At 39.8% G+C, this 26256-nt stretch overlaps 1 protein-coding gene across 2 annotated transcripts in view; it reads left to right on the forward strand.

Annotated features, from left to right (window-relative positions):
* MSRB3 (methionine sulfoxide reductase B3) overlaps window positions 1–25812 on the forward strand; it is a 191553-nt gene extending 165741 nt beyond the window's left edge. For both annotated transcript variants that reach the window (XM_029204718.1, XM_029204719.1), the window contains exons 6-7: window positions 14178–14275; window positions 22706–25812. In XM_029204718.1, the coding sequence (XP_029060551.1) occupies window positions 14178–14275; window positions 22706–22870 (263 nt within the window). In that variant the 3' untranslated portion in view covers window positions 22871–25812. The remainder of the gene's footprint in view (window positions 1–14177; window positions 14276–22705) is intronic.
* The last annotated feature ends 444 nt before the right edge of the window (window positions 25813–26256 follow it).

Genomic DNA, 26256 nt, shown 5'->3' on the forward strand with positions numbered 1-26256 from the left:
ATTTATTATCTCTTTTTTTTTTTTTTTTGCGGTACGCGGGCCTCTCACTGTTGGGGCCTGTCCCGTTGCGGAGCACAGGCTCCGGACGCGCAGGCTCAGCGGTCATGGCTCATGGGCCCAGCCGCTCCGCGGCATGTGGGATCTTCCCGGACCAGGGCACGAACCCGTGTTCCCTGCATCGGCAGGCGGACTCTCAACCACGGCGCCACTAGGGAAGCCCAGCATTTATTATCTTCATGGATTTTTAGAGTCTATAGATTTATGCTAATTTTTATGTATATTCTAAACTCCTTGCCTTAACTATCATTTTTATTTGAGGTACTGCTTATTAAAGCTGAATGAAGCACAGGGAGAATGTTTGACAAAACCAATGGTTTTATTTTTGTCATAAATAGGAAAATGTTTGATTTTAGGCAGCCTGAGATTCTAATAATGGGACCGTTGGAGAAGGAGATATAATCCCAGCACTCTTTAGCTCTGCAGTAAACAACATATATATAGCCATAATAATATAAAGGCTGTTTACTAGTTTTCAATTCTGAGAATCAATCTCTAGAAAAGCATAGAAGACTTAATTAAGATTAGGCATTGGAATGGTGGGAAGGAGTAGGTGGAGGGAGGATCAGGGCACTAAGGAGAGTCAAAAGATATTAAGTTATAGGATAGTCATGCATTCGTTCAATCATTAGACAGTTCTTTACAACATCTCTTATGTCAAAGGCACTATTTTATTTTATTTTATTTTATTTATTTTATTTTTTTACATCTTTATTGGAGTATAACTGCTTTACAATGGTGTGTTAGTTTCTGCTTTATAAAAAAGTGAATCAGTTATACATATACATATGTTCCCATATCTCTTCCCTCTTCCGTCTCCCTCCCACCCTCCCTATCCCAGCCCTCTAAGGTGGTCACAAAGCACCGAGTTGATCTCCCTGTGCTATGCGGCCGCTTCCCACTAGCTATCTATTTTACATTTGGTAGTGTATATATGTCCATGCCACTCTCTCGCTTTGTCACAGCTTACCCTTCCCCCTCCCCATATCCTCAAGTCCATTCTCTAGTAGGTCTGTGTCTTTCTTCCTGTCTTACCCCTAGGTTCTTCATGACATTTTTTTTTCCCTTAAATTCCATATATATGTGTTAGCATACGGTATTTGTCTTTCTCTTTCTGACTTACTTCACTCTGTATGACAGACTTCATACAGGTCCATCCACCTCATTACAAATAGCTCAATTTCGTTTCTTTTTATGGCTAAGTAATATTCCATTGTATACATGTGCCACATATTCTTTATCCATTCATCTGATGATGGCCACTTAGGTTGTCTCCATCTCCTGGCTATTGTAAATAGAGCTGCAATGAACATTTTGGTACATGACTCTTTTTGAATGATGGTTGTCTCAGGGTATGTGCCCAGTAGTGGGATTGCTGGGTCATATGGTAGTTCTATTTGTAGTTTTTTAAGGAACCTCCATTCTGTTCTCCATAGAGGCTGTATCAATCTACATTCCCACCAGCAGTGCAAGAGTGTTCCCTTTTCTCCACACCCAATCCAGCATTTATTGTTTCTAGATTTTTTGTTGATGGCCATTCTGACTGGTGTGAGATGATATCTCATTGTAGTTTTGATTTGCTTTTCTCTAATGATTAATGATGTTGAGCATTCTTTCATGTGTTTGTTGGCAGTCTGTATATCTTCTTTGCAGAAATGTCTATTTAGGTCTTCTGCCCATTTTTGGATTGGGCTGTTTGTTTTTTTGTTATTGAGCTGCATGAGCTGCTTATAAATTTTGGAGATTAATCCTTTGTCAGTTGCTTCATTTGCAAATATTTCTCCCATTCTGAGGGTTGTCTTTTGGCCTTGTTTATGGTTTCCTTTGCTGTGCAAAAGCTTTGAAGTTTCATTAGGTCCCATGTGTTTATTTTTGTTTTTATTTCCATTTCTCTAGGAGGTGGGTCAAAAAGGATCTTGCTGTGATTTATGTCATAGAGTGTTCTGCCTATGTTTTCCTCTAAGAGTTTGATAGTGTCTGGCCTTACATTTAGGTCTTCAATCCAGTTTGAGCTTATTTTTGTGTATGGTGTTAGGGAGTGATCTAATCTCATACGTTTACATGTAGCTGTCCAATTTTCCCAGCACCACTTATTGAAGAGGCTGTCCTTTCTCCACTGTCCATTCCTGCCTCCTTTATCAAAGATAAGGTGACCATATGTGCGTGGGTTTATCTCTGGGCTTTCTATCCTGTTCCATTGATCTATCTTTCTGTTATTGTGCCAGTACCATACTGTCTTGATTACTGTAGCTTTGTAGTATAGTCTGAAGTCAGGGAGCCTGTTTCCTCCAGCTCCGTTTTTCATTCTCAAGATTGCTTTGGCTATTCGGGGTCTTTTCTGTTTCCATACAAATTGTGAAATTTTTTGTTCTAGTTCTGTGAAAAATGCCAGTGGTAGTTTGATAGGGATTGCATTGAATCTGTAGATTGCTTTGGGTAGTAGAGTCATTTTCACAATGTTGATTCTTCGAATGCAAGAACATGGTATATCTCTCCATCTATTTGTATCATCTTTAATTTCTTTCATCAGTGTCTTATAATTTTCTGCATACAGGTCTTTTGTCTCCTTAGGTAGGTTTATTCCTATATGTTTTCTTCTTTTTGTTGCAATGGTAAATGGGAGTGTTTTCTTGATTTCACTTTCAGATTTTTCATCATTAGTGTATAGGAATGCAAGAGATTTCTGTGCATTAATTTTGTATCCTGCTACTTTACCAAATTCATTGATTAGCTCTAGTAGTTTTCTGGTAGCATCTTTAGGATTCTCTATGTATAGTATCATGTCATCTGCAAACAGTGACAGCTTTACTTCTTCTTTTATGATTTGGATTCCTTTTATTTCCTTTTCTTCTCTGATTGCTGTGGCTAAAACTTCCAAAACTATGTTGAATAGTAGTGGTGAGAGTGGGCAACCTTGTCTTGTTCCAGGCCTTAGTGGAAATGCTTTCAGTTTTTCATCATTGAGGACGATGTTGGCTGTGGGTTTGTCATATATGGCCTTTATTATGTTGAGGAAAGGTCCCTCTATGTCTACTTTCTGCAGGGTTTTTATCATAAATGGGTGTTGAATTTTGTCAAAAGCTTTCTCTGCATCTATTGAGATGATCATATGGTTTTTCTCCTTCAGTTTGTTAATATGGTGTATCACGTTGATTGATTTGCGTATATTGAAGAATCCTTGCATTCCTGGAATAAACCCCACTTGATCATGGTGTATGATCCTTTTAATGTGCTGTTGGATTCTGTTTGCCAGTATTTTGTTGAGGATTTTTGCATCTATATTCATCAGTGATATTGGCCTGTAGTTTTCTTTCTTTGTGACATCCTTGTCTGGTTTCGGTATCAGGGTGATGGTGGCCATGTAGAATGAGTTTGGGAGTGTTCCTCCCTCTGCTATATTTTGGAAGAGTTTGAGAAGGATAGGTGTTAGCTCTTCTCTAAGTGTTTGATAGAATTCACCTGTGAAGCCATCTGGTCCTGGGCTTTTGTTTGTTGGAAGATTTTTAATCACAGCTTCAATTTCAGTGCTTGTGATTGGTCTGTTCATATTTTCTATTTCTTCCTGATTCAGTCTTGGCAGGTTGTGCATTTCTAAGAATTTGTCCATTTCTTCCAGGTTGTCCATTTTATTGGCATAGAGCTGCTTGTAGTAATCTCTCATGATCTTTTGTATTTCTGCAGTGTCAGTTGTTACTTCTCCTTTTTCATTTCTAATTCTATTGATTTGAGTCTTCTCCCTTTTTTTCTTGATGAGTCTGGCTAATGGTTTATCAATTTTGTTTATCTTCTCAAAGAACCAGCTTTTAGTTTTATTGATCTTTGCTATCGTTTCCTTCATTTGTTTTTCATTTATTTCTGATGTGATTTTTATGATTTCTTTCCTTCTGCTAACTTTGGGGTTTTTTTGTTCTTCCTTCTCTAATTGCTTTAGGTGCAAGGTAAGGTTGTTTATTCGAGATGTTTCCTGTTTCTTAACATAGGATTGTATTGCTATAAACTTCCCTCTTAGAACTGCTTTTGCTGCATCCCATAGGTTTTGGGTCATCGTGTCTCCATTGTCATTTGTTTCTAGGAATTTTGTTATTTTGTCTTTGATTTCTTCAGTGATCACTTCGTTATTCAGTAGTGTATTGTTTAGCCTCCATGTGTTTGTATTTTTTACAGATCTTTTCCTGTAATTGATATCTACAATTGTGGTCGGAAAAGATACTTGATGCAATTTCAATTTTCTTAAATTTACCAAGGCTTGATTGTGACCCAAGATATGATCTATCCTGGAGAATGTTCCATGAGCACTTGAGAAAAATGTGTATTCTGTTGTTTTTGGGTGGAATGTCCTATAAATATCAATTAAGTCCATCTTGTTTAATGTATCATTTAAAGCTTGTGTTTCCTTATTTATTTTCATTTTGGATGATCTGTCCATTGGTGAAAGTGGGGTGTTAAAGTCCCCTACTTTGAATGTGTTACTGCCGATTTCCCCTTTTATGGCTGTTAGTATTTGCCTTATGTATTGAGGTGCTCCTATGTTGGGTACATAAATATTTACAATTGTTATATCTTCTTCTTGGATCGATCCCTTGATCATTATGTAGTGTCCTTCTTTGTCTTTTCTAATAGTCTTTATTTCAAAGTCTATTTTGTCTGATATGAGAATTGCTACTCCAGCTTTCTTTTGATTTGCATTTGCATGGAATATCTTTTTCCATCCCCTTACTTTCAGTCTGTATGCGTCTCTAGGTCTGAAGTGGGTCTCTTGTAGAAAGCATATATATGGGTCTTGTTTTTGTATCCATTCAGCCAATCTGTGTCTTTTGGTGGGAGCATTTAGTCCATTTACATTTAAGGTAATTATCGATATGTATGTTCCTATTCCCATTTTCTTAATTGTTTTGGGTTTGTTATTGTAGGTCTTTTCCTTCTCTTGTGTTTCTTGCCTAGAGAAGTTCCTTTAGCATTTGCTGTAAAGCTGGTTTGGTGGTGCTGAACTCTCTCAGCTTTTGCTTGTCTGTAAAGGTTTTAATTTCTCCATCAAATCTGAATGAGAGCCTTGCTGGGTAGAGTAATCTTGGTTGCAGGTTTTTCTCCTTCATCACTTTAAATATGTCCTGCCAGTCCCTTCTGGCTTGCAGAGTTTCTGCTGAAAGATCAGCTGTTTACCTTATGGGGAATTCCCTTGTGTGTTATTTGTTGTTTTTCCCTTGCTGCTTTTAATATGTTCTCTTTGTATTTAATTTTTGACAGTTTGATTAATATGTGTCTTGGTGTGTTTCTCCTTGAATTTATCCTGTATGGGGCTCTCTGTGCTTCCTGGACTTGATTAACTATTTCCTTTCCCATATTAGGGAAGTTTTCAACTATAATCTCTTCAAATATTTCCTCAGTCCCTTTCTTTTTCTCTTCTTCTTCTGGATCCCCTATAATTCGAATGTTGGTGCGTTTAATGTTGTCCCAGAGGTCTCTGAGACTGTCCTCAGTTCTTTTCATTCTTTTTTCTTTATTCTGCTCTGCAGTAGTTATTTCCACTATTTTATCTCCCAGGTCACTTATCTGTTCTTCTGCCTCAGTTATGCTGCTATTGATCCCATCTAGAGTATTTTCAATTTCATTTATTGTGTTGTTCATCATTGTTTGTTTCATCTTTAGTTCTTCTAGGTCCTTGTTAAATGTTTCTTGTATTTTGTCTAGTCTATTTCCAAGATTTTGGATCATCTTTACTATCATTATTCTGAATTCTTTTTTCAGGTAGACTGCCTATTTCCTCTTCATTTGTTAGGTCTGGTGGGTTTTTATCTTGCTCCTTCATCTGCTGTGTGTTTTTCTGTCTTCTCATTTTGCTTATCTTACTGTGTTTGGGGTCTCCTTTTCACAGGCTACAGGTTCGTAGTTCCCGTTGTTTTTGGTGTCTGTCCCCAGTGGCTGAGGTTGGTTCAGTGGGTTGTGTAGGCTTCCTGGTGGAGGGGACTAGTTCCTGTGTTCTGGTGGATGAGGCTGGATCTTGTCTTTCTGGTGGGCAGTTCCACGTTTGATGGTGTGTTTTGGGGTGTCTGTGGACTTATGATTTTTGGGCAGCCTCTCTGCTAATGGGTGGGGTTGTGTTCCTGTCTTGCTAGTTGTTTGGCATAGGGTGTCCAGCACTGTAGCTTGCTGGTCGTTGAGTGAAGCTGGGTGCTGGTGGTGAGATGGAGATCTCTGGGAGATTTTCACCGTTTGATATTATGTGGAGCTGGGAGGTCTCTTGTGGACCAGTGTCCTGAAGTTGGCTTTCCCACCTCAGAGGCACAGCACTGACTCCTGGCTGCAGCACCAAGAGCCTTTCATCCACACGGCTCAGAATAAAAGGGAGAAAAAGTAAAAAGAAAGAAAGAGAGAGAGAGAGAGAGAGAAAGCAAGGAGGGAGGGAGGGAGGGAGGGAGGGGAGGGAGGGAGGGAGGTAGGGAGGGAGGGAGGAAGGAAGGAAGGAGGGAAGGAAGGAAGGAAAGAAAGAAAGAGAAGATAAAATAAAATAAAGTAAGATAAAATAAAATAAAGTTATTAAAATAAAAAAATAATTATTAAGAAAAAAAATTTTTTTAAAGAAAAAAAACAAAAAGAAAACGGACGGATAGAACCCTAGGACAAATGGTGGAAGCAAAGCTATATAGACAAAATCTCACACAGAAGCGTACACATGCACACTCACAAAAAGAGGAAAAGGGGAAAAAATAATAAATCTTGCTCTCAAAGTCCACCTCGTCAATTTGGGATGATTCGTTGTCTATTCAGGTGTTCCACAGATGCAGGGTACATCAAGTTGATTGTGGAGCTTTAATCCGCTGCTTCTGAGGCTTCTGGGAGATATTTCCCTTTCTCTTCTTTGTTCGCACAGCTCCCAGGGCCCAGCTTTGGATTTGGCCCCGCCTCAGTGTGTAGGTCGCCGGAGGGCGTCAGTACAGATATTTTTCACTCCACATATCTGAGATTCACTTGGTACATTAATTCATTAATGACTCCTCCTGCTGGTGTTGGGGGGTTTCCTGCAGAGACGGGGGGTGGCTGTGGCTCACGGTGGGGACAAGGACACTGGCAGCAGAAGTTCTGGGAAGTGCTCCTTGGCGTGAGCCCTCCCAGAGTCTGTCGTTAGCCCCCCGAAGGCACTATTTTAAATGATTGGCAATACAGTGATGAACAAAACAAACTCCCTGCTCTTACTGAATTTACATTCTAGTTCAAGAGGCAGATGTTACCAAGCAAGGTTTTAAAAGAATATTACTATTCAAAAATTGGAAAGGGGAAGGGAGGGGAGACAGTGTAAGTATTAATCTTCATCATTCACAAGAAAGAATCATTTTATAGTTTATAAACAGCACTATCCAATGGTGGAAATGTTTTATATCTGGGGAAAATAATGGTGGAAATATTCTACATCTGTTATCTGTGTTGTCCAATATTGTCCCTATTAACTACATGTAACTGTTGAGAACTTGGACTGTGGTGAGTGTGACTAAGACACTGAAATTTAAATTTTATTTAATTTTAATTAATTTAAATTTAAATTGTAACATGTGGCTGGTAGCTACTGTATTGGACAGCACAGATTTAAATGAAGGAATCAAGAGATAGCAGCATATGCATATTTTTTAGAAATAAATGGAAAACTATTAAAAATGGTTGTCTACAAGGTGGGGAGAATTGAAAGGGAACATTTCACTGAGTCATCTTGCACTGTTTGATTTTCTACTACATGCATGTATTTGGTTATTACTTAAACTTTTGGGTCTTTGAGGGGGAATAGAGAATCATCCTTTTAAAAATGAGATAAAAGTTATACTTGAAGTGTCAACTGAAGTGAATAACTGGGCAAGAATCAGAGCTCTAAGCTTCAAACAATTCTTGTTAGCAGGGGGTCTTCACAGAGAGTTTTATTATTTGGCTTGAGATAGCTAATAAAGTAAATATCGGTCGGTGAGGTTAACATATTCTGGCTTCAGAGAAGCTAAAAGCTACAAATTTTGATGTATGGTCCTAGAATTATAGAGCTGTGAGAATTGCTATCCACACAAAATTATAGATGTGTAAGTCTCCAGTTTGTCTCACCAAAACCATGCTCAAACATATATCATCATTATTAAACCATCACTCAAGCCCAGGTGGCATTTGTTGTGCTAAAACTTATTTTGCATTTGAAGACAACAAAATATTTGTAATTACATTTCAATTAAATGAATTCTTGGTCATGCGTAGTTTCTGCTATGTTTTACTGATGGGTCATGTAGCCAATTTACTGGGGGTATTTTTATCTGGGGGTTGAGGGAGGGTGTAGGGGAAGGGGAAGCTGTATAGCAGTCCTTGTTAAATTAAGAGTAAAGGAATGAGGGCTACTTTTTCTAGACGTGGTACAGATGGAATTGGCTTCAACTTGTTTATAATCTGTTATTAGTTTTAACAACTTGTTTTGAAGATTTTTGAGAGGAAGGAGGAAAAGCCTGGTATAGAGAGCTGAGAAAGTTTTTCTCAAGAGGCAGTTGGAGTGGAACATTTTAAATTTATGAACACAACACTACTTTTGGAGAGCTGTGTCACTATAAAATTCTGGGTTCAAGTAGACTCAGAGCAGCTTTATTAAGCTACATTATGAGTGAGAAGGAATAATTCCTTCTACTGCGATCTAAAAAAATCCATTCTAGTGTAGGTGGTAGCAAGCACCAAGGATCTACTATTAATCTCTTACTCTTATGTTCAGATTTGCTTCACATTATGCCAGCATATACCACATATACCAAGTTATGTCTGCAGATTAATTTGGCCTGATGGTTGGATAAAATTGAAGCAGAACTGTCGTACTCCAACTTGTCGGCATTAGGTGTAGTACCTATAGTTATTTGCTATTTAAAGATGAGAATTCTTAGAGAGGAGAACGTGTTTATTGAATATAAGATATTTTTTGAAAGATACTTTAAATTTATTCCATATCATTTTTAGAGGGTAAGTCCAAAGGGCAAAAATTAGAGGGGGACAGATTTCTAACAATTTGAACTCTTCAAAAATGGAATAGCCTTCTTGTGAATTAGTGAGTTTACTTCTGTTTGGACATATTCAAGCAGATCACAGATGATTTTGTGCCAGGGATGTTGAAGGGGGACTTTACATCAGGCCAGATGATTTCTACCTTCCCTTCCAACTCCTAGGATTCTTAAGATTCTCTAATTTTAGGTTCATGAGCTCAGTAAGAGTTATAATCATTATAACACTTCCAGACGATACTGGAAGCCTATTTCTCCATTGTCAAGCATTCAAATACATTTGGTGGTTTAATACAATGTATACAAAAACTGGTCTGAGTAAATAAAATCTCACACAATTATATTTTTTTCAAATTTAAGAGTTGTTAAAAGTTTAGTTCAGATCATATTTCTGCATATATATATGCGATGACTAATCCCAGCCTAAGAGCTAAAAATACAAAACTCTTATCGAAATCAGGTGTGCAATAAACAAATAAACTCATTCATTGCTTACCTGAAAGTCAAGGAAATGTGGCAAAGAAAACTATATATAACAAGCCAATATTACAGTCTATCTACACAATAACTCATCTACTCCTTCCATCTTTATAAGGTGAAAAAATGAGTTTAAAATTTAAAGCAGAGACAAGATGTATTAACCTGTAAAAATGGTTCTTCAACTGTGTGCCTTTAAATTAATAGAAAAAAGAGAAACTCAGTATTAAAATAGATAAAGTATATATCACTATGTTTATGTAGTAGTTGTAGCCAAGGTCCCTAAACAGAATATTGTCCAGTGGTGCCAAGGGGGTCGTAATAGTATCAAGAAGTATTAGATTCAGATTTCAAGTTCTGGTTGAAAAAAAGATAATATTTTATTTGTTTTTAAACTAAGCTAAGGTCTTAAACTAAGCTCTTAAAATCAGAAATATTCTTTAACAGCCACCCTCCAGAGTTGAGGGGAGTTTTTGGAAAAAGGAGACAAAAAAGCATTGAGAAAGATAACATTTTCTAGAGAACTCTGCTAATATTAGAATTAAATGTTTTAATTAGATAGTAATTTACTTGCTTTCTTGTATGTTGTGTCATCTTCTCTAGTTTGTGTTGTTATAGTTCTGCATGTGAAATAACAAAAACATAGAATATAAGATATTCTTGATAATAATAGACTAAAATCTAAAAGGTACAGTTTATGTTCTTGGAAATAAAATGATAATCAGCCCATATCCAGCCTTTTCAAATAGAAGCAAAGGGATGTACTGGGGGTAGGGTGAGTCAACGCTGTTTATACAGGTTTTCACATGACTTTTCTTTTAAAAAGTGTATGGAATACATCCAAAACAAATACTGTTTTGTTAGATGAGAAGACCAAAAGGGAAATCCTAGAGAAAGGAGGATGGATGATCTTTCTTTAATGTCAAAACTGACAAAAACACATCCCCTCCCCCGCACTTTGCTCAAGATAATTTTCTCAACAAGACCCAGATTGCTTCAAGTCTTTGCCTATCACCCTTTGAAGCACTTTCCTTATTTTTAGGAGTGGGGGCAGGGTTTCCTTTGAGGATTTTTACAGCAGTGAAGAGTTCCTCCTTTAAATACTTTCACATGATGAGGGAATTCCGCTCTCAAAGTGCTGTCATCACTGTGGCTTCTCTGTCATAAGACAATTTATTCTTGGGTAAAGGTCCTTCTTAGTTTGTCAATAGGACTTACCTTTCCGTTGGATTCTCTTTCTATAGAGCTTCTCTTTTTCTGAGAGATGTAGCAAAAGAACTCAACATTCTCCTTTGTTAACCTTATTGATGAAGTTGACCGTGATTCTCTTTTGAAATGTGTTCCATACAGGAGGTTACAGACTTCAACATGGCTCTCCTTGTCAATCTCCCACCAATTAAGATGTGGGTGACATATCCAATATTCCATCTTGAAAACTGTATTCCTTCTACAGTGCAAAGGGACACTATGAATTTTGGGATGTTTGGTGTCTCTTCCAGTGCTTTTTTTTTTTTTTTTTTTTTTGGCAATACGCGGGCCTCTCTCTGTTGCGGCCTCTCCCGTTGCGGAGCACAGGCTCCGGACGCGCAGGCTCAGCGGCCATGGCTTACGGGCCCAGCCGCTCCGCAACATGTGGGATCTTCCCGGACCGGGGCACGAACCCGTGTCCCCTGCATCGGCAGGCGGACTCTCAACCACTGTGCCACCAAGCAAGCCCTCTTCTAGTGTTTAAATAGCACCATGGTAAACAACAAACTATTCAAGTGTCAAAACAGTTTTCTCAGAAACATTGAAATCTTTTGAGAACCTTTACTCCATGTCATCCCACATCACCCTGCTCAACTCTTGAATGTGGTCTCCTGGAAAATTTTATAAATATTTAATTCATGGATGCAAAATGTATAGCTGTACGGTTTCATAGCTTATTTGAAAGCAGTTCCTTTCCCTCCCCAAAATCTTTAGTAGGCAGTGATTCACAATTATTAGGAAAGAATTAGAATTAAGAAACCCCAAATAGAATTGACAGTTTTCTCAATATTATTGCCTAAGGGTGTGCTTCTAAGTCTTCCTGGCTGTTTTAGATAAATGAATAAAAAACTTATCTATATCCCAAGCTACATTACATGATTTATATCATTACTCTTGGACTTTCCTTTGAACAGTTTGGTCTTTAGAGAGTGAGAGAATAGGTATTGTGGGGTACATTCATTATCCGTTTCCCCCTAGAAGCTCTTAAGTGCAACAGTGTATCTATCAGCTAATCCAGACTGGCCGTAAACATATTTCTTAAAACCTTCAGCTTCCTTCCTGCCAGAGTGTTCAAATGATTGACCTCTCAGCCTTTCACTGAGGAAAAAAGTGGAACATAAGAAGAGAGCCCTAGACTAAATCAGAATACTCAGATTCTATTTTTGGCTCTGCCACTTCCTGCCTGAGTAACATTGGCAAGTAACTTGTCCTTCTGCTCCCCCATCCCTCTCCCCCAAAAACCCGGTAAAGTGAGTGACCTAGATGATCATCAATGTGTTTTTACTACCTCTAGTAAATAATAAGGTTATTTCACCTACATAGTGAGGCTTAATTATAGTAAATGAGCCAAAACGGAAAGTCCAGTGAGAAAGTAGCATTGATATTCCTTAATCTGGTCTTGTAAAGAAGGAGTATGATTATATTCTTTCCTTCTTCTATGGGACTCTGTGGTGTACTGTAATTATTCATCCCACTTTCTTATTTAAAGTTAGTGGAAAATCCGTTTAATAAACATTTCAGCTGTGCCTTTGTGCTGTACACCATGGTAGGCTGTGAGTATACTCAGGTCAGCGCTTTCAAAATGCTCACCAGCTAAGCAGGGAGAAAGCATGAAAACAAATCACAAATCTAGTGTGATGAATAGAACAAGATAAGTATACCTAAGATGCAGAGGTAGCATGGGAAATACATATATATTTCTCCGTACCTATTTTAAATTCTAGAAATAGGAAAATGTGGATGTGGTGGAGGGAGGGAGGTAGCTTTAGGGTAAACTTAAAAACAAAAACTCCTAACTCTTTACCTGTTTACTACTGAATCAAATATGTCCCGTCATAATATTAGTTGCTATAAACTGTAATCAAATGAGTTAAGACATGGGAGCTTTAAAAAACAAAAACAGAAACAGAATGTTCTCTTTCTTTTCATAGATAAATTATTTTTCAATGTCTTGAAGCATCACCACTAAATTTCTCTTTATCAATGGGTACTTCTGTCATTGAACAAAGAAGAGCACCTAAATGTATCAAGTAATCATTAAAAACCAAATACTATAAGCCAGACTATATTCAGATTCTCTTTGGAATTTAGAAAATGGGGAGAAACAAGTTTTCTTAAGGATACTGATGTTTCTTAGCATAATTAAGTTTTGTGGAATATTATCTTATATAGACAGAGTTAAGGTTTTCCTGGTGATCTGTAGCAATCTCGAAGTCAAATCAAAGAATTGGAAAGTGTTTAAACTCTGGGTGTTAAATCTAGCACTACCAAAGCTATGTTGTTGCATAAGGGGGGGAAGGGGAGCTTGGGGGAGTTTAGTGTAAAAACTTGGCCTGAGCTAATTTGTTTTGTTTGAAACTGGAAATCATATTGTGGAAATTTGCATTCTGTTTTCTTTCAAAAGGTGTATTAACACAAGGCACTCAGTTTTTAAAGGGCTTCCTCCTTTCTATAGGAAAAATTTGGCTTCTGAAAAAGGAAAAAAATTGCACAAGCAATTCAGCAACATTGCACCTCTTTCATCATTTTGAGGATACAGGCTTCAACTCAGTAACTCCAGACATATTTTCTGGAAACATGTAAAAACATGCCCATAAGTACTGAACATAAAACCTGACTGTATACCCATAAACATGTGTACAGTCTTATGGTCTACTTACCACTGGGTTTCTTAAAGCCATGTGCATATTTAAAAAATCCCTAGACTAAATGAAAATTGGAACAAGATGCTATTTGAGAGAAGGCGCTACCCAGAGATGCCTGAGGAACACTGCTCTGTGACTCTCCTATGAAGTAAGCAAGCCTCTTGCCCATCAATAGATAGAACCTATGCTTTCCAGATAACCCCTATCCTGAGAAATTAGATTAAGATGGAAAAAACAGAATTAAAAAAAATATATTTTAACCATCCAAACTGAGTACTAAAAAAACATGGTTCCTAAAGAAGCATGGAATAGTTGAAAAATTAACAGCCAGACCAGTTGGATTGTGTTTTGGAAAACATCACACTGTAAAACTCACAGTGCTTCAGGACCGTGCCCAGTGACTCTGAAGATAAGAGAGAGAAGAGGAAATGGTGATAGAGAGCTTTGTAAGTTCAGGGATGCGCTAAAGAAACTACTGGAAGGTCTAAGAGAGTCTCATGAAACATAAAATCCCAATACAACTGTAATCTGAATGTGAGGAAAAGGTTATTCTTAAAAAAAATAGTTGCATTCTTGCAAAATATATTAACCTTGAGTCTTCGACCTTTTTTTTTTCAGGTTGAAAAAGTTAAGCATGATTCATATACTAAAGATTTCCATTCTATGCTTAGTATTTCTTTTAAAATTGCATTCTAACCCAAGGATGTGTCTCTCTCTCCTCTTGGTTCTTGTGCTTGCTCTGTCCCAGGTTGGCCTTCATTCCACGATGTGATCAGTTCTGATGCAGTCACATTCACAGATGACTTTTCCTATGGGATGCACAGGGTGGAAACCAGCTGCTCTCAGGTCAGTTAATCCCACCTGAAAATCCAAAATGATGCTCACTCTGCATTGCAAGTACTTTCAAGACTCCTGGTTGTACTAGATATAGCAACTAAGGCCAAGTGCCCCATCACAAAAGGGACAAACACAATGAAGTCTCTATCAAGTCCTAATGACATCTCAGTCTTGAGGAGTTTAGCAAGTCCACTTAAATGTCAGTCATTGGCTTCAACACTATTAAACAAAATCATTGGGAGGAAAAATCATCTTCAATTGACTTAATACAGTGGGGAATGGGTCATTCTTAGGGCATGTGAAGATTTCATCACATGGCCTCACATAATCTGTTCACATAATCCCCCTCTCCCTGCAGTTCTGTGCACTCATTGTTCAGTTATAATACCTCTAATGGTAATGATCCCAACATGGTCAACAAAGACCCCAGAAACAGCTCTCCTTGGGTGGATGTGAGGAGGGAGGTTGGAGAGCGGCAGAAGGAAGAGGAAGTTCAGTGGTGGGCTGTATGGGAGCAGAGAGGGAATGTGTGATAAGGTAATTCCTTCTCTACTTCTCCTAGGAATAGGCCTATCCTCATTTCCAAGGATGTTCTAGTTAGTTCCTTCCACCCTGCTCTGACTGAACTAGTGCTGGATCTAAGGGGGAAAATGAACGTGTGTTGAGCAGAAGGCAAAAATATAGTTAATCTGTCATCCCAATCAAGAAATTTGAACTTTTGGGGGTTTTGTGCTTAAGCCCAGAGACATAGCCAGAACCTTCTAGTTCTAGAGCAACTGCACATTAGATAGTCTCTTCTAGTTCTCTAGAACTAGGGCAACTGCACATTTTATTCTAGAGTAGGTAGTCCTGCCCTAATTTGCTTTAAATAAGTGAAATATAAAGTCTGAGTATTGTGGCACTGGAACTCATTGATACTACAGAGTGTTTTGTTGGGGGCTGTCTCTTGTACAGTACATATCAGAGGTAGAGGGGGCACAATCAGGCAGCTGTGATAGCAAAGGGATTGCCACGTGGGCCTCCCTCAGCCTTCTTCCACCTGACCGTTAACCCCCTTCATCAGGCACATGAGTTTTAGGGAGTAGGTAGCATATTTACTACCAAGTAGGGAAGGAGATTGGTTTGAACCTAACCACCTGATGAATTCCTGTTTTATTTTTTTAAAATAAGGCTGGCAAGTTAACTGTCTTCTAAGTATGAGGACCACTCTCTCCCTTGAAAAGCAGGCTTTATATTTTATCCAAGTCACATTTTCAGTTCACTCTTGTTTCTCAGATCTGAGTCTGAGCAAGATGGTGGTACTTTTTGATCCTGGGTCTCACCCCCAGAGATTCTAATTTAATTGGTTTGGGTGAGGCCTGAACGTCAACATTCTTAACAACTCCCCTGGTAAATGTTCACAATAACCTTATGACTAGATAATGTTATTCTCTCTCATTTTACACTTGAGAAAACGGAGGCACAAGGAGTGCAATTACACTTGTGTAGATATTCATAGATTGAACTGAGACTTGAATTTGGGCAGTTAGCTCCAGAGCTCTTTACAGTGCTCAGTTGGATAAATAAGTAGATAGAGGGGAGGTAGGTAGGTAGGTAGGTAGATAGATAGATAGATAGATAGATACATGTACCACAAAGAGTCATATTGAAAGAAGAAAAAAAAAAAAAACCCAAATCCTCTGATCCCTCAGCAGTTAAATTCAATTCAGTTTTAGATTCAACTGAATTTTTATTGATTTTTGTTATAACTGCCACAGAAGCAAATTGTGAATATCTACCCAGGAATCTAAAATACTTGACAAAAAAGTGAGGTTGGATGGTACACAGTAATTTGTAACTTAGGTACATAGTACTTAGTAAACCTCTCTTAAGGCTAATGGTTGTTTTTTTCTTTCTTTGTTTAACCTGCCTTAAAGGCTGTTATATGACTGCTACTTTCCTCTTCACTCAGAACCCACTTTCAAACATTGAGTTCTATGAAAATCAGATAAAAAAGGGACAGAAAAGGTGGGGCATAAGACAATACCTTTCATTCAGGCCCTACTCTGATGTCTTTGCGACTAATTCTTATAATTCACAGTTAGAATATACTTCCTCCTTTCTCTGTGCCAGCCACTGAGGTAACACCAGTGGGAGTCAAGACAAGACCATTAGGAAGACCAGAGGACTTCAGTGGTCACAGAGACTACAGTGACCAGAGGAATGAAACCCACAGACTGTGCCCAAATTAGGCAACACTCATAACAGATACCAAGCTAACCCAAGCATAGCTCTCAGCCCTTTGGTTAAAGGCCTAGGTGACTGTTACTATTCTTTGGTCCTTTCCTAACAGTTGCGTGAAGAACTAACACTGACTGACCTACTCCATTTCAGCTTCTTTTTCCACCACTTTTATTTCTCACATTAGAAAGTGACCCTTTCTTAAATAAAACTCTTAAATTTAAAGAGAAGAGGGAGGGATATTTGTTCCACTTCTTTCTTAAATTTAAAGAGAAGAGAGAGGGAAATTTGTTCCATGAACGCATGTATAAACAGGCATGCTTTGAGAAGTAAGTACCACGTAGAAAATAATTGGGTTCCAGCCCCAAAGAATATGTTTGCTGGACTCTTTCCTGTGTGGACAGAGTGGACATGTCTGCCCCACAGTGCACTAAGAGCTCACTAAGCTAAAGTGTTCTGGGTGTCTTTCCTTTCAGTTTCTTTGTCTTCTAATTTGTGTTTGACACAGACATTTATTTTCCTCTTGTATTATATTTTTCTTTAGTTTTCTCTTGTCCATTTTCTCATTCATCCTTTTTATCTTGACCCGAGGGAAAAAAACTGATTTAATGGTTTCCATACTAGAGTAACCACTTGTATCTTATTTCCTAGTTTCTCACCCTTAACACTGTTTTTCATTATCAGTTTATCTTCTTTTACCTTCTATTCTTTCAGTTTAGGAAGTCTCTTCTCCTACATGCAACTTCTCCCATCTTTTTTTTTTTTTTCTTTTAAACTTTTGGATGGTGACATGGTATGGCAAAATTGTCTGGTTTGCTTCTCCTCTTTCTAAAATTCTTGTTGTATTTTGAATTCACATGGTTTGTCCTTTTTCTGGACTGCATTGCATGAAAGGGGTTTGTGTTATAAAGAATCTATTAGATGTTTTCAGTATCTTAGAGACATTCTCAGTTGGACATGGTATGTGGAATGCTTCTTTCTTATGGTGAAGATGGAGCATCTAAACATGTAGACCCTTTTACTGCCAACTTACACAAATAAACTAAGCTTCTGTGGATGGAACCAGTAGACTCAACCTGCTTGCCTGGCAATATGGCGATATTTTTTTTTTGGTGTATGGGTCTCTAATTCTTGCCTTACTACTTAAGATTCCTCTCCTTCTCCTCCTCCCCTGCCCCTTCTTCTTCATTGTGATATGGATGACACCATGAAGTGAATTAGGCCTCATATTTGGGTAAGAATTCTAAACACATTGGGAGCTGTACCTACCACCTCATTATACTACACTGTAGTTTTTCCATGTGTCCAGTGACTTCTTTTTTTTTTTTAATTTTTTTTATTTATCTTTGGCTGCGTTGGGTCTTCGTTGCTGCGCATGGGCTTTCTCTAGTTGCGGGAATGAGGGCTGCTCTTCGTTGTGGTGCGCGGGCTTCTCATTGCAGTGGCTCTCCACTTTGGTGGGCATATGTATCTTCCCCCTGGCTGTAGCAATTTCCTAACAATTTTCAGTTATAAAGAATTTTTCTTAATTTCGTTTAATTCACATTTTTAGTTAGCGATAAAATATATTGCTTCTATTCCACTTTCACTGACTACTATGAGTAATTGCTTGACAGCTTCTTCCTAATCCTCCAACCCCAGCCTGTTAGGCAACACTGTCAGGAATTTAAATTCAGTGCAAAGAGGTAAGATTTGCATGGTTGAAGCTGTAGTTCAGTGAAGTAAGTCTCTCCTGGAAATACTTGGGGAATTCTTCCTTCTTTAGATCAAAATTCTACGTCTGCAGCAAATGGGAGACCAATAAATCACTTAACTTTTTGTAATAATCTTTGAGGAAGAACCCTGAGTTTACCCAAGTTGGACTCTATTTATGACTGCAGCTATTACTGCTTGAATCTATGGTAGAGTCCCTTAAGTTTGTTTTAGATCCTTATTAATTTGTTCTAAGTTAGCCAAATCAACAGAAAGGTAAATATCCACCAATACAAAGTATTTTTCAAGAGATAAGCAGTTTTGGGGCTTCCCTGGTGGCGCAGTGGTTAAGAATTCACCTGCCAGTGCAGGGGACACGGGTTCGAGCCCTGGTCCAGGAAGATCCCACATGCCGCGGAGCAACTAAGCCCGTGCGCCACAACTACTGAGCCTGCGCTCTAGAGCCCACGAGAGCCCGTGTGCCACAACTACTGAGCCCGTGTGCCACGACTACTGAAGCTTGCACGCCTAGAGCCCGTGCTCCACAACAAGAGAAGCCACTGAATAAGAAGCCTGCTCACTGCAACGAAGAGTAGCCCCTGCTCACCACAACTAGAGAAAGCCGCGCGCAGCCACAAAGACCCAATGCAGCCCCAAATAAATAATAAATAAATAAAATTTAAAAAAAGAGTTAAGCGGTTTTTGGTAAAACCCCAAACCTTATTAATCTTTTGCAGATGACAACTCATATATTGCTGAAGATTAAAGACACCCATGTGTTACAGCAGGATTTCAGACGCACAGCCCCTCTTTTTCTTGATCTTTCAGTAAAATCATAATGCTAAACTGGTGACTTCACAGTCATTTCCTTGGCAAAAGATTAATATCACAAGCACAGAGGAAAAGAGCCCTACTTACACACAAGTGTCTTTGATAACGATGGGAGAAAACAGGATACTACTGGCAAAGTAAATTGCTTTCCTTCTTAAAACTCTTTTCTCCTTCTCATCCTGCCCCATGTGCCCAAGTGTAAAAGCCCTGCTTTGAAACTGCTTCATCTTGTAGATCAAACACTTAAGAGAAAACGATAATGATAAAACCCCAAACGTCCTAGGAATAGCTGGGAGAAAACCTTCCAGGACAGTTGGAAATATATCAGTGCAGAAATATGTAGCTGTGTTGAATGCACTATTTGTGTTTCTCATGCACACAATTGAGAATTGCAGTCAGATTTTAAGGAATTATGTTAAATTTGATGCTCAATCACTTTTCTTTTTTTTGAGGGGGGTCCTTTCCCTTGGTTCTCTACAGGTTCTTTAGTTGCCAGTTTTTCTGAGTGAGAGGCTTAGGTGATAAAGGATTCCCGTGGGAATTTAAATTATTTCTTTTGAACAATGCTTATCTCATGCTTCCTCAGAATAAGAGCTGGAAGATTCGGTCATAGTTTGTATTTTACCTGTAAAAGAAAGAAATACATAACCATTTTAAAACAACTTTCAAAATGCACACCAAAGATCGTACCCTGAAATAAATCATTAAGAGCAGGTTTCAGAGATTTCTTCATTGGGCGGCCAGTTTGTTTCAGTTACAACCAGGTGTGCTGAGGGATCCCAGCACACTGCCAGCTGGCTGGGGCCGGGACGCGGAGCTCGCAGGTGGCTAAAGAAACAGTGCATCTGTGACAACTTTCGTTCATCACCGTAGCCTTCCACCAGGGTTAGAAGCTGGAAAGAATGGGCTCCATGGGTGTTCCCCTCAGGGAGGAGCCTTCAGGGATTGTGCACTTTTAAAAGAAACCAGGTACTGGTCTTTTATGGGAGGCTAGGTGCTCCTGGGAGGAAGCAGAAATGGTACTGTGTGGTTAGGCTTCCTTCAGACAAACGGCCTTACAACTTTGCAGGCAACCGGATGGGCATGTATGTGGTGGCACAGATCTAAATGAACACCTTGCTCCTCCCTCAGTTATGTGAGCCTGGAGTGAATCTTCCAGAACACCTTGTGCAAGCATGATGAAGCTATCACTATTGTTTTTAGGGGACCATTACCATTTCTGAGGGTTTCCCTACCCCATCACCAACCCAGATACTTATTTACCAATGATCTTTGTTGCCTTTTCCCCACTATAATTCTTCTTCCTCATCCTGCTCCCTTTTTCTGTTGCCTGGGTCTAGAATCTGTGTTTTCCTTATTGAAATGACTTGTTTCATTGATTCAAATGAAACTGCAGGCCGATAACCAACTCAGTCCAACAGATTAAATTACTCTAATTTGGATTTTTTTTTTAATAATTTGGGAAATGAATGATTTGGGAAATACACACTACAAAATGGCTTCAAGTATGCCATTGCTATGCTTTATCTTTGTAGTAAGGTAAAGAGAACTGTTTTCTAAATATGCTCAAGATGATTAATAAAGGCAATATCATTTATTTTTGCCCAGATAGCTGTATTCTCTCATTAAAAAAAAAAGAAAAACCAAAAATACTATCTGAGGCTTTTATGTGAAAACGCCACCTCTCAGATGCCAGGTGATTGAAGAGCCGGAGCTGCACATGAGATCAATAATTGTGCACACGTGCGGGTCACCGAGAGTTCCTGTCGGCCTGCGCGCTGACTCTTTTGGCAGGCAGAAGTAGGTGCTTTCCTGTGTCCACTGGGTAAGCATGTGTATTTTTACTGGTGCATCTTAGCTGCTGATGCCTGAAAATTTGGTCTCCATTGTTTATAGAAAGGGAAAGCAATCTGAGCTGTCAGCCTTGATATTACCTAAACCTGCATAAAATGTGGTAAAATAATGCAAGATTTGTTTTTCAGGCCTGTTTCATATTTTCCAGGCAACAGATCAAATCAGTTCAGGGTTCATTTTTAGTTCTTTAATAAGCTGACACAGTATGTTGGCAGTAAAATAAGAATGCACTTTTCCCATGGAAGTGCCCTCTAGTTGAAGTTGCTATTTGTGCTATTCATTAATAACTAGAGAACCCTCGAAAATTGAATTTAGTACTTTCTATGGGGAAACTGAGATTCTGGTTCTTTCCACTGTAATGAGCACCATCCCTCACTTCTCTCTCATCGTCTCCTGTTTTCCTTCCTTGCAATGTATAAGTGTTTTATACACCAAACGAGCTCAGTGAGAAGAACTAATGAACCATCTGTATGTCTCTTCTCTCACATTCTTGCCTAAGTCTTGACTCCTCCCCATCTGCTTAAGATGCTCTCCCCTGGATATCCGCTCCTTCACTTCCTCCAGGTTCTTATCCCAAAGCCAGCCCGGAAAAACCACCCCTGGCCACCTTACCTAAAATGTCAGCCCCCAACCTGTGTCACTTTCTGGTTTTCATTTTCGTTTTTGTTTTGTTCCTTAGCATTTACTTCCACCTACTGTGCTTTACGGTCCCTAATTTCCTTTGTATTTTCCGTCTCCCCCACTGGAATGTAAGCTCCATGAGGCTACTGCCTGTACCTCCAGAGTCTGGGACAGTGCCTGGCATGTAGCAGACGCTCCATAAATATTTGTGAAATGAATGAACGGGGGTCACTTGCCCCAGGCTTTGGTTTCTTTGTTACGCGACGAACGATGTGTTTTTGCAGCCTGTTTGAATGTGGAGCACTAACGTCCCCATACCCTTCAGCCCTGTTCCTGCTGAGGAGGGTGGGGGGCAGGTAAGTGTGGCCTGTGCTCTTATCTCCTGGAGCCGAATCCAGCGGCAGACTAGTTAGTGCGGGCTCTGTTCAGTGAGCCGGGCTTTTTGGAGACACTTTCTCTGGGCTGGATTTCTCTTAACACCGTCATAACCAACCATCCCTCCTTCTGCCTCTGTCTGGACTCTCTGCCTCTCCTCCTTCCCCAGCTTTTTGGATAGTCAGTAGCATGGAATGAGCTCGACAGCTTATTCCTTCTCCACATGACCCAGTTTGTGCAGGTAAGGCAGACCGCATGGCACTCCACCTGTTGGAGGCCAGAAAAACCGATTGCGTGGACTAGTGACGTTTCCATTTTGCCCCACTGCAGTCTTGGTGACCGTGACATAAATCTGTTGAGTCTTGCTATTGCTTTGCTGGGTTCCAAGAACATCCAATGCTCGTCTGATGTTAAGTTTTACTGCCCATGAAAGCAAACGTCACCTCCGTCATGGCCAGTTAAACAGTATCTTTTACAGTGGACTTCTGCATATCTGAAAGCCACCCATCCAAAGCCAAAAGCAGTGCCAGAGGTCCAGATCAAGGGTCAACTCAATTCATAAAACTACTGCAGTCATTTTTCAGCTGGCTGGGTGGCTTCACAGATCAGAAGATACAGTGGCTCCTAAATGATTTCTGATATGCACAATTCTAGTGCTTTTTATTCTCAGCATGTGGTGCAAAACCTGCCAGAAACCATCTTTGCAGCTACTGACAGGCAGATTAGAAATCATCCATGATGGCTTCCATCATTTCTCTATAGGCCGGTCATCCATTTAAACTGCTGTTCCCCTCAAAGCCGGCTTTGTAGATGCTGTTGACTTAACATTTTGCCCTTCTCTTGCAGTGCGGTGCTCACCTCGGGCACATTTTTGACGACGGACCTCGTCCAACTGGCAAAAGATACTGCATAAACTCTGCGTCCTTGTCTTTCACACCTGCAGAGATCAGCGACGCCAGTGGGGACAGCGCAGGGGGCAGCCCGGCCCAGGGCGACAAGACAGAGCTGTAGAGGAGTTGATGGAAACAAGTGTACTTAATGCACAGCTTATTAAAACTAATTCGAGAGCGTCTATCTCAGATATATTTTTTCAAAAATAGAAGAGCAATTTTATGCTATTGATATTTTTCTTCCTTTGCTTAAACAGAGGCCCTGGCCATCAATGCATTTTGCTATTGACTAGATCGGGAACTGTTTGTAACTTTAGTGAACCTCAGAGGTAGCTTTGTGAAACTTCTTCACGAGCCACTTACATAGCATTTGGCATTACTTTCTTCGCCTAGATAGCTTCTTTCGATTTTTTTTTCTCCTTGCTTAATAGGCAGAAGGTGCTTGGTCTTCAGACATGAAAATCAAGATCGCCTCTGCAGTACGGAGACCAGGGCTCGGTGGGGCAGGGTGTTGAGACCCGTGAGACACACGGCCTGGAGGCATTTGTGCAGATCCACCTAAGATAAGGGGGGAGCGATGTCTTGTGAGACTTCTCAGCTTTGTGGAAAGTTTGGACTGAGGTCCTTTATTCTCCCGAAAAGGGTGTGAAGGTCTAAAGTCTTTCCTTATGTTAAATTGTTGCCAGATCTGAGGGGGCACACTGAGTGTTGTGGCAGAGAAGCAAACATTACCTCATGGTTAGGCCTTTATTTTATTTTTACTTTTCGTTGAAAACATTGGAATGTAAGATAACCGTAAAATGTTGATCCCTGTTTTGTCCAAAATTCACAAAGAAGAGCACCTGCCATTGCCTTCTGTAAGTCTGTCCCTCCACACCTCATACCAGCTGTGGCTGGAAGGGCATTTTGGTGAATTCCCTGTGTAAAGTAAAATACTGGGGACAGCACACTTCATCAAGGCAGCAGAAGTAAGAGAGAGCAGAGAAGGTTGAGGAGGAAGCCTGGATACTAGATGTCCAGTGCTCTGAAGAGCAAGTAAGGAACGGAGCCCAGAGGGGAGGGCAGGGGACCTGTGCACAGGGCAAGGTGACCTCTGGAAGGACATTGGGGCTTAAAATAGAAACAGCCAGGAGCTCACATCCCACCCTTGGCACTAATCTGCTGTGTGACGAGGGACAAGCTGTCTAGCCTCTCCATGCCTATTCTTTATGTATAAACATGACTTAGAATATTTGCAAAATAATTGACACTCTCAGGGGAAAATTACTATATTGCTATACAATGAAGATCAGTGTTGTAAAATTAAACTGATCTGGTTCTAATTGCCTCAAAGGCCGAAGCCCAGGCATTTGAAATGGAAAGAAGCAGAGAGGAGGGTGACTTAGCTGATTGGTATGGAAACAGTTGGGCCAAGAGCCAGAAATTTTTCTCTGTAGCAGTATGGCTGGCTTTACTCTAAGAAGCTCCACTCAGTTGCCGTATAACATTTAGTCTGGTGGGATGGATGTCCCACCATCCATACGGTGGGATTGTGCACCGTAAGGTTTCTACAGCTCTGAGCGGTGGTGAAAGTATGGTTTATGACTGATATATATTGTGTTTGTCGCCTTGAATGCTAATCCTGAAGTGTAATTTTTAAAAAATAATTTTTTTGTAAATCTTTGATAGCTTATGAATACTGACATCTTTCCTTATAAGCACCAAGACCAAAATAAGGAAGAGGAACACCTGACAATCTTAAAGAAATAATGAGAAACTGAAATGAAAAGTTGTGATCAATCGATGTCAACGTGGTCACGTCCACATCTTTCTGTGTCTCTCAAAACATCTCCTGGTGAGGCTCTTCATTGTCATGTGGGCCACAACTTTGAGATTCCAGATGCACTATGCTCTTCTTCCCTCGGGTCCCAGATGTGTCACCTCAGGCCCTGGGGTCACTCTGGAATTCGCAAGTTTCACTCCCCTCTAGAAGTGAGACGTTGAATTTAAGACCCTTGCAGCCTCGGTGTCCAGACTATCCTAGAAGTCTTTCCCGACCTCACCAAAGGAGTCCCAACATTTCCCAGCGACCCAAGGACCCCTAAAGAAGTGGGTCTCCCAGGACATTCCTGTGCCAGTGTGCGGTCCATCCTTCGGGGGCTCACGTGGCTCCTGCTCTAGGCGGTGGCCTGCTGCGGGGTCTGCTGGACACGAGCTACAGTGTTGGGGTAGACAAGGAAGATAAACGGGGGCTTCTCCCTCTCCCCAGAGACTCTGGATTCTCACTGTTCCTCCAGTTTTATTGTGGGGCTTAACATTCCCCTCAAAAAGCTCCTCTTCTAATGCTTAGTCTTCGTTCAAGGAAAGCCAGTTTTTCTTCTACCACATTTTCCAACATCAACTTTAAGAAAAATGCAACATCCATGGCAGAAAGCAAGTGGGTATATGCATCATGTGGTTGAATTTCAGATTGCTTTTGAGTTTAAGTGGTATCGAATTTCAGTATATTTCTGTCTTATGTTAAAGAAATATATTACTAAAACGTAAGTGAGCAATAATGTCAGCTGTCGAGCACTAGATTTATTTTTGCAGGATATGGAGTGCAATGAACTGAGTCAATATGGCGAGGTGTATGTGATCTGTGGGAGTTATGCCATTTAACATGGGAAACGCATGGGACTTTCCCTCTCTGCACTCCAGCCCTCACTGTGCCGTTAGGAGACGCAGGTTTCTTTGCTGGTGTGTAAAAAAGTACGTCCATACACTCATGTGGAATGGATCTGAAGAAAGCAACAGTACGTATTGTATTAGAGAACATTTCTATGTGTTTAAACTTTTCACTTTATAGATGAATTTAAACTCTTAATGTACATGACAGCGATTTGAAAGCCTCTCCATGTTAATTGAATTGAAAATGCCTTGCTTTAAATATGGAATATGATGAAAGGGATTAGCATTTGTCCTGAAGGTCAAATACTACTTTTGCCTTAGATAGCTTTGTAAGAATTTTTCTCCAAGCAATTCAAAACTTTTGAAAAATGACATGGAATTTTCATTATAAACCCTTTTCCTATGTCTATTGTATACAGAAATTATGTAATAAAATCTCTTTATAAAAATGTTTTCCTCTCTGATTCCTAAAGACTTCTCTTATTTTTAGCACAGACGCAGAGACCATCCACTGGAGTTTGCCATAGGCTGCTCTGTTTACCTCCTTACCCAGCTGACGTGTCTGTAGTTTGTACAGAGGGCCTTTTATCTGGTGTGGACTTTATAAGCTGGAGCTCTGACAGTGGGTCTAGTCCGACTCCCCATACCCCAGGCCCCAGGAGAGGCCTCCTGGGATATGAAAGGTTGGAGGGAAGGGAAACATTTACAGAATTACTCTACTTTCACCTCATCTCAGCAGAATCTTCAGCAGCTTGTGTATGTTTTTGTGCTTAAGACATGGACTTTGGCAAGTTGCATCATGATAACGCTATAGGTGAAAATGCAGGAATGATACCATGCTGATGCCTAGGCTTCTGT

Source organism: Monodon monoceros, unplaced genomic scaffold (assembly GCF_005190385.1).
Source record: "Monodon monoceros isolate NGI ecotype Baffin Bay Population unplaced genomic scaffold, NGI_Narwhal_1 Super_Scaffold_6, whole genome shotgun sequence".
In the NCBI taxonomy this organism is placed as follows: domain Eukaryota; kingdom Metazoa; phylum Chordata; class Mammalia; order Artiodactyla; family Monodontidae; genus Monodon; species Monodon monoceros.